The 9,207-nt window shown below is 43.4% G+C and overlaps 1 protein-coding gene across 35 annotated transcripts in view; it reads left to right on the top strand.

Moving 5' to 3' along the window:
- The window catches only part of SGMS1 (sphingomyelin synthase 1), a 323,882-nt gene that overhangs the window by 281,154 nt on the left and 33,521 nt on the right, over positions 1 to 9,207 (top strand). For all 35 annotated transcript variants that reach the window (NM_001206135.2, XM_059881886.1, XM_005225396.5 and 32 more), the window contains one exon: positions 1,201 to 2,052. In NM_001206135.2, the coding sequence (NP_001193064.1) occupies positions 1,430 to 2,052 (623 nt within the window). In that variant the 5' untranslated portion in view covers positions 1,201 to 1,429. The remainder of the gene's footprint in view (positions 1 to 1,200; positions 2,053 to 9,207) is intronic.

Below are 9,207 nucleotides of genomic sequence, written 5' to 3'. Positions count from 1 at the left end.
GTAAGCTGAAGTTCAAATAGTATGCATGGAGATGCTGAAAGTCAAACTATGGTCTGCCTTTTGCCAAAGGCCACATTTCATTAACCATAATGCTTTGTTATAGAGCTCAGTCTTTTATTTTTAACTTCTCTTGCTTTTTTAAAGTTTTAAATGATTATTACAAAATTAATATATATTTACTAAAGATAAGTAGGTGAGAGAGAATTAGAAAATGCCCCCCAAGCTCATCATCAAGTAGAAGAACTTCAGTCTTTATTTTCCGTTGTTTTATGCAATGTTATATTCATTAACCATACTTGTGGTTAAATATATGTATGTACAACATATATACATTTTTATACTCTATATATATAATTTTTAATCTCCCTACAGATGTGCATTTTGGTTATTGCCACATCACTGATAAAGTATTTTAATAAACACACTGAACCAGGACTTGGAAACTTGTAGCTCTTTTATACAAGCTGCTGCTTGACTGTAGGCAGGTTCATTGACCTTCCTGGAACTCATTTCCTTGTGGATAAGTGAGGATCAGATCACTGGTTTGGAAGCTATGGTTTTCTACACAGTTTCCTGCGGGCTAGGGGTAGAGATGTCATCAGAGCAGAGAGGACCCTGGCCCTTTACTCCCATCTGTTTTCACTCAAGCTTACACTCTTATAACTCTTTTATAGATTTGGGGTCCAAGCACATTTGCAAAGAGGAACTCACTGATTTTTTGTGGAAGAGTATAAAATTTTTGGACCTGATGATCCTGAAGCTCTCCACTTCTATGATTCTCTTTTATGATGTCTGTTAAGTGTGCTCTGTACATTTAGAACATTTCTTCACCAATCTACACTAATCTAGAGCGGTAGATTAAGCAGATTTGCTGCAGTCTTTCAGCTGATCTCAGGAACCACGTAATAAGCACAAAAATAATCCCTGATCAGTGCTGAGCAATGTTCAAAGCACTGTTGAATTGTTTCTCAGCAAATTTACCACTGTCTTTGACTTGATCCATCTCAGGTCCAATTTAATGCCTCTTTTGGGGAATACTAACCAGGGAGTCATTGGTTCCTTAAAACAAATATATGTTTGAAAACTATGGACTCCACCAATAACTGGTTTTCCATTTTCCTTATGCATGTGAAGGTTATGAATCTTGAGGGATTAATTTGAAAGTCCCAGTAGCTTGACTTGTTTCTCTTGCCTCCGCAGAAGGAAGAATGTTCTTCAGAAATGAGGTGAATTAATGCTCAGGCACTCAAGAACCCTGGACAGCTTACATGAGGTGTTTAAAACCTGCCCTGACCATCTCGCCACACAGCTCTGTTATGAGGCCTGACAGGATGAACGCAGCGTGGAGGGACAGTGTCCTGCCCTGTCGGAACGGTGACTGCTGACCCGCCGGGAGCAAGCAGGGGGCCTCACACTGTCTGCCAGCACAATGAAGGAAGTGGTCTACTGGTCACCCGAGAAGGTGGCAGACTGGCTGCAGGAGAATGCTATGCCAGAATACTGTGAGCCTCTGGAACATTTCACAGGCCGGGACTTGATCAACCTCACCCAGGAGGATTTCACAAAACCCCCGCTGTGCCTGGTCACCTCTGACAACGGGCAGCGGCTCTTGCACATGATAGAGACCCTGAAGATGGAGCACCACTTGGAAGCACACAAGAATGGCCACGCCAACGGGCACCTCAGCATTGGCACCGGCAGCCCCTCCCCTAACGGCAGCTTCAGCATCAAGGTCAAACCCAACGGGATGCCCAATGGGTATAGGAAGGAAATGATCAAGATCCCCATGCCAGAACCGGAGCGCTCCCAGTACCCCATGGAGTGGGGCAAGACTTTCCTGGCCTTTCTTTATGCACTTTCCTGCTTTGTTCTCACCACAGTGATGATCTCGGTCGTCCATGAACGAGTACCTCCCAAGGAGGTGCAGCCTCCACTACCGGACACGTTTTTTGACCATTTTAACCGGGTGCAGTGGGCCTTTTCTATTTGTGAAATTAACGGCATGATCCTTGTGGGACTCTGGTTAATTCAGTGGCTGCTCTTAAAGTACAAGTAAGTAAAGCACAAGTCTGCAGTTTCAGGGATTGGGAGGTGGCACGACCGATGTTTAATATTCATTACTGGGAAATGAAATTGATCAAGCAGTAGGAATCAAAGCACATTCTTTCTTTTTTGTTTTTTAACCACGTAGTCTGTTGAACCAACCAGAGCTCTGGCAGCTTTAAGGAAGTGCTCTGTTTTATACCAGATTCATACAGTGATGAACAGGATTGTTAGAGATGAGGTTTTTTATGTTTTCACATCACAGGAAGGAAAACCCTCAGACATTTTCAGAGAGTACAGGCTATTAAACCACAGAAAACTATCCAGTCTTGGTGTGTGTAACCCATCAAATCAGTGGTTGACAGTTGGCCTGTGGGCTATGAATGACGCTATAGCTTTTTCCACACAGAATCAGATATCTGAACCATTGTGATATGTATCTGAAGATGCTTCACACAGAGAATTCACAACAGCTGGTCCAGAGTGACTTGAGCTAGTGGAGAGTGATACCCAGTTTAGGTGGGATGTGGATGAACCTGCATGGCTTTCCACCTTTCTTTAGAATGTGTGGCATTTAGAGCAGTATTTCATTCTGGTTTCTCAGGATTTTCAGTAGGCATCTCCTTTTAGTTTCAGGTCAATCCAAAGTGGCTTTCATGTCCCAGGCTCTAAACTCAATGCAGCAAAGTTATTTGCCTGAGTTGCATATAGCAAACTGAACACATGCTTTGCCCTCATCACGGGTGTCTGATTTTTCCATTAGCAGAACATCTTTATGGCTTCCACGCATGGGAGTTGGAAATTGGTTTGCTAAGGAATGAGTGTCTCTCTGGTAGACTCTGTTGCATGACCCACAGTGTGGTTGAATGTTAAGGAAATCATCTTAAGTAAAGAAAACAAAATGCAGACTGAGAATTTATGTTGAACTTTAATGGAAATGATGAGTTTTTTCTTGTATGTTTTATAAAGTCTGTGTTTTCTTCCCTTATACGTTAGATATCTACAAGTGGAAATAAAAGCAACTCCCGAGTCTTTGCCAGTAAAGGACTATCTTTATGTTGTATGTAGGAAGCTATTCAAGTAGTCAGTTTTCATCTGGGGGCTGGTTTGGCTATCCCAGAGTTGAAGCAGGGAAGCCTGGTGTGCCACAGTCCATGGGGTCACACAGAGTTGGACATGACTGAACCACTGAAAAACAAGAGTTTAAGGTAAATTTGATACAGGAGCAACAGTCTGGGATGCGTTTGAGTTTGTGGAAGAAAGACTGTTTCTTGTTCGCTTTAGTTTTAAGAGGCTGAATAGGTAAGAATAGGCCGTAGAAGTGTGAGATGCTAAAAATTTACTAATTATATTCTTCTGTCAGACTTCAGTTCTGCTTTTGACTTTCAAAATTTTTCCCCTAGAAGCTCATTAGAGGGGAAAAAAAAAATGTCTATATATTTTCCCTTAACAAAGGCAAGGTCAACTCTAAATTAGGCTTCCTGGGGTTTTCCTGATTTTTGTTGTTTTGTTTATATGAGTTTGTTTTCTGATTTTTATCAAAATTCTTACATGCCAGCTAATAATTTACTGCCCAGAAAAGAACATTTATGTACTAGTATGTACACATCAAAACCTTTCACAGAAATGTGAGTTTTGAATAATTTTATTCTTGTTCTAAGAAATGTCCTAACCACAGGGATAATTTCTTTAAAGTATATTACTGTTGGTATTTCTCTCAGCAGGGACTTTTCCTCTAATCTGTTTCTCTTGAGGCTTTCTAATTTTGTCTTTTACTGGTATTTGTTGCTAATACTATAGTCATTTGCACGTTTAAATTGTTCTACAGCCATAAATCACTTAATTCATGCCTGGGGCAAAATTAACCCAAGGCTGGGACACAGGCAGCCCTGGCCCCGGCCCCAGCCGTGTGCTAGCATGCTGATAGAGTGGATGAATCTCCAAATCTCAGGAGCCTTGTTTTTCTCACAGATTCAGTCAAGACCTCTCAGTCTAGATGATTTCTGTTGCTCTATGCCACTGTCTTATTTGATTACAAAATCACTGACTGAGCCAGTTACATTTGAGTGTTAGTAGCTGCAGAGCGTTTCTAGTTCACAATATGTCCAACTTTAAAGATTCTTTGCAGTCCTCTCTCTGGTTTCCGCGTTGGCAGGATAACCCCGTCATTTTCATGCGAGTCTTCAGCATCCGCCCCCCTGTCCTACTACTGGGGCACATCCCTAGCTTGCCATCTCCCTCCTTGAGACCTCTCTGGAGTGTGTGTGGAACACCGGACCTGGGAAGGGCAGGAAGAAAGATGCAGGTGGACACACCAAGCAGCGGCTATTAATGAGCCCCCTTTCCCTGGCCCTCATGAGGGCTGAACTGTTTCCTAGTGCAGAGAGACACCCTTATTCCAGTTATTTGGCTCTGACAGTGTAGCAGTCTTATTCATCATGTTGGGAAAATGGATCCTTCTGGTTATGGAATATTCTGTTTAAAAGCAGTAACCCTCTCATTTTTTCTGTGCTCAACTCCTCTGACACTTGACCCCTCTCCCTAGCCTCCACTCAAACTCAGCTTTTCTAAAACCAGATTTATCATCTTTTTCTTTCAACTTCTTCCTTTTTTGTAGGCAGTGGCATTTCCTAGAAACCTAGAACTTCTCAGTTCCTTTCGTATAAATAGTCACTAAGTTCTGTCGATTCTAATCGCAGATTCATTACCTCTTTTCATTCCTACCTGCTGAGTATAGTGAGTACTCAGACGGAGGCCCAGTTCCCTAGCCTGAAGCTCAAGATCCTCATATCTGGCCCCAGGCTGTTCGACCTCATCTGTAGCTGCTCTGCTCAGTGGTTTCCCTTGAACCCTCCAAGCTCATGTCACATTCCATTCTGTTCTTTGTGTGTGTGTGTGTGTCTCCTTTACTGCTGGACTTTACGTTCCCCAAGGGAAAAGACCAGATCCTATTTGTCATTTATCTTGGTATCCCACTGCCTCATATAGAGTCTGGCACATAGAAAGTGCTTGTTTAAAGTTCATTCACTGAGACCCTCCTGTATGCGGGGCTGCTGCAATGCTCAGAGGCCCCTTGATGCTCACACGGAGCTTGTATTCTCACTAGGGTGAAACAGTTTGTGAACAAATGAATATATACTACCAGATGGGTAAGAGAAATGCAGAAAAATAAAGCAGTCTAAAAGGTTAGAGAGTTTTGGAGACAGTAGGGAGGGGGTGGTATTTTAGATGAAGTGTTTAGAAAAGGCCTCTAATGAGGTGACCATTGAATAGACACCTGAATCAATGAGGGGGATACCAGTTGGTGTTTGGGGCAGGAGTCCCGGTAGGAGACACAGCAAAGGCAGAGTCTCTGAGGTTTACCTGGGGAAAAGCCACAGGCCAAGCAAACTGGGAGAAAATGGCCACACAGAATCAGGGAGGTGTGGATGGCATATGGGTCATGGAAAAAAGAGGCAGGATTTTTGTTCCAGGTGTGGTGATAAGTCATTAGGGAAGAATGATGTGGACAGATGTGTATTTTAAAAGGAGCACTCTGGCTGCAGTGAAGAGAACAGGTCAACGAGACTGGAAGCAGGGGATGGGTTAGGAATCTATTACAAATGGTCCAGTTGGGAGATGACCATGAGATAGACTCATGTTTCGCCAATGAATACGTTTGGTACTGGGATGGTGGGAAGGGACGAACTCTTTCTAGAAGCCATGGCTTCTGTTACATTTAGAGCGCCTTATCATTTATAGCCACAGGGCTGGCTTGCGTTACAGAGACTCACATAAGGTTTTTGGGTCTGTCTCTGAATCTCTGAATTTTATATGAAGTTTAATGAGGAATGAATCGAAGACTGAGATTGAATTCACTTATTTGGGAGCTCTCACAGCTTTGCTGGAATATATTTTATTTCAGAGCAAAGTCGGGTGATGTGTATATTCTGATATTTGTTTTCTGTCACGGCTGCTTTTGGATCAGATATTTGCCTGCAGGGCTTCCCAGGTGGTGCAGCGGTAAAGAATCCACCTGCTAACACAGGAGACAAAGAGACAAAGACGGCGGTTCAGTCCTGGGTCGGGAAGATCCCCTGGAGGAGGAAGTGGCACCCCACTCCAGTATTCTTGCCTGGAGAATCCCATGGACAGAGGAGCCTGGTGGGCTACAGTCCACGGGCTGTCAAAGGGCCGGTCAGACCTGACTGAGCAACTGAGCACACACATTTGCCTACAGTGAATAGTAGTCATTTGGGGGGTGGGAGTGGATGGTATAAAGATGAATTAAACGTTGCAGGATGCATTGGTCCACTGGTGGTGAAAAGATTTGAAGAAAGAAAAAAGAAAAGGAGCCACAGGATACTTGGGACATGAGGTGGAGTTGAAAGAACTTCGTGGTTGAGCATTTGGGGCATGGGGTAGCATAATCTGGCATAAACCGTTGTGCGACATTGTGGAGAGAACGGTCACCACGTAGGTTCTTTGAAAATTGATCTCAGGCCAGAAGGGAAGGAACTGGAGAAGGGAATGGTGTTGGCCGATCCTGCATTAAGACTTGATGTCTCTATTCAGAACTGTTTGTCGGGGCTTCATTGATCCCGCAGGAAGGAACAAGTACAGGTTTCCAGCGTGGCTTCCCAGGATTGCAGTCTGAGAGTTTTTAGGTGTTTGGCAGCAGTGTGTTTTTTATGTTCAGAGACCGCTTCGGAAAAGACTTTGTATTTTATCCTTTGATAACATGCCCTGGGTTTGGAGGCCTTATTTGTTAGGAGGGTGTCTGCGGTGTTTGCCTCTCTCCTGTGGATGAATCTAATTTCCAAGGACATGATCCTTGTGCTGATTGGCAGCTGCTGCTCTCAGGTGCTAATTTAATGTTGTTGTTTTGTGTTTTATTCAGTAGAGAAGATTCTCCATCAGCATGTATCTTTCATTTCACCCCTGTTTAATTCCATCAGTGTCTCTTTTCACACTAAGTTGATTGGTTTAAAGTACTTATCTCTTTCATCTTCTAATCCTCAAAGTAGTTTATGACCACAGTTATTGTCAACATTTTTAAAATTTTGTTTTCAAGTCTTTGATGATTGTGATTAAGTAAAGTCCTTAAAAGCTGTTGATGTAGAGCATTTAATGTGAAGGAGTTCCCTCCAATAATGTTTATTCTTCAAGTTCCAGAAGGGCCTTTTTTTTAAAAAAGCCATTTCACTTTATTAGAAATCAACGGTGCCCTGTGGGCCACTAGGCTGGTCTCTAAATGGAACTTCAGGGCGTCTTTACGTTTAGCAATTTATCAAGGACTATTGAAGACTAGTGCTAGAGATGTCGCACTGAGCAAACAAAGCCTCATAGAAACAAAGCTACATAGTTATCTTCTGGGAGTTTTTGTGTGTTCTCATGGTAACATCTCAGGTTTTTGAAGTGTGGGTTGTCCCACACTATCCTAAAGTACAAAAGTCATGAGGACAAAAATTCCCTTCTGCTGTTGCAGCTGTAGGGTCACCTAGTGCCTTATTTAATCAGCTGATAAACCAGCATATTCCTCTCCAGCCATAAAGCAAGATAAGAGCTCAGAAGTCATCATTCCCCTCCCTTGCTTCTCTCTCTACACATGTACCTGTATCTATTATATACTTAACTCAGAGTCTGTATTCTTCTGTCCCTTTTCATCCATGTTGTCAAAAATCATTATCACCCTGTTCACGTGGCACATTCCAGACATTTGAGTAACAGGAATTTTTTTTTCTTACATGCGTTGAGTTATTTGATCCAGTCAGCTCTTAAGACGAGCAGTACTATTCTCTTGTCTCTGTGAAGATAACTGAGACACAGAAAGTATGTTGACTTCCCCAGAATCCCACACTGAATATTTAGAAAATTGAAAGTTTTTCAGTGTAAGTCCACGGAAATGTCCTGGGGAAGTGTATTTTCTTAGCAGATGTAGTACCATTGATCAGACAAGCAGAGGACCGGTAGAAGAATGAAAACAGGTAAGTCCTGCTTTGAATAATAAGGTTTATGCAATGCATACAAACCAGGAGACATTCCTACTTGCGCCAGGATTGGACCTGCCACACCCGCAGGCCAGCCTGTCTTGCTGTTCCACCGTCGTTCGTGGACGTGTACTGAGTTCTGTCCCAGCTGACTGCTGTCCTCTGACCTGCCGGGTATGGTGTGGTCCCTGTTCACCACGGGTCTCGGAAACCCCCGGTGCCACCAAGTGCAGTAACGCTTTTCCACTGCAGACCACCAGTCAGGAGTGCCCAACCTTGTTCTTTTATTTTATTCAGTTTTAATTGGAGGATAATTTGCTTTACAGTATTGTGTTGGTTTCTCCCATACATCAACGCGAATCAGCCGTAGGTATACGTATGTCCCATCCCCCTTGAACCTCCCTGCCACCTCCCACCCCACACCAGCCCTCTAGGTTGTCACAGAGCCCCAGGTTGAGCTCCCTGCATCACACGGCAAATTCCCACTGGCTGTCTGTTTTCCCCTTGGTAACGTGTATGTGTCCGTGCTGCTCTCAGTTTGTCCCACCCTCTGCTTCCCCTGCTGCGTCCACAAGCCTCTCCTGTCTATCTGCATCGCTGTTGCTGCCTTGCAGATAGGTTCTTCTTCTCCTTGATGTCTCCTTGCTGTCTCGAGCTCGTTTTCGCCCCTTGAGTCTGACCCCATTGTCCGTCTGGGCTGCAGAGCCTGGGCTGAGATCCTGCTTTCATTCTGGGGACCTTTCCTGTCTCATTATCCTCCCGTGTAATCTGGACCTCCTAGGTGTTTGCCGGCTTCTGCTCCAGCTCCCTGGGAATGGGGAAGAACAGCCACTCTGAGCCCTCAGTGATGGATTCGCTGCCAGGCTTATTTCTCATCCTCACAGTAGCGAACAGATGGTCTTACCTGCTCTCACCTTTATCAGTGTCAGTCTCAAGACCTAAATATTAGCCTGAACTCTAGGAATTGTCAGGAAACTAAATTCAGTAATCCCAGCAATTTAGGTTTTAAATGAGCATAAATATTCTAAGTGGCTTTTTAAACTGAGAGGATAAAAGGGAGAGAAAGAAAAAAAAATACAGAGGTGCAATAAATTACAGTTTTCATAAGTTAGTTTTTATTTATGACACTAAAGAAACTAATGTACCTCGCTTATAGGCAGATTAGAAAGTAAAAATAAAAAAGAAAAATTTACTG

The sequence above is a fragment of the Bos taurus genome, chromosome 26 (assembly GCF_002263795.3).
Source record: "Bos taurus isolate L1 Dominette 01449 registration number 42190680 breed Hereford chromosome 26, ARS-UCD2.0, whole genome shotgun sequence".
NCBI classification, from domain to species: Eukaryota; Metazoa; Chordata; class Mammalia; order Artiodactyla; family Bovidae; genus Bos; species Bos taurus.
Note: the sequence above shows the minus strand (reverse complement) of the source record. Positions and strands in the feature narration are given on the sequence as shown.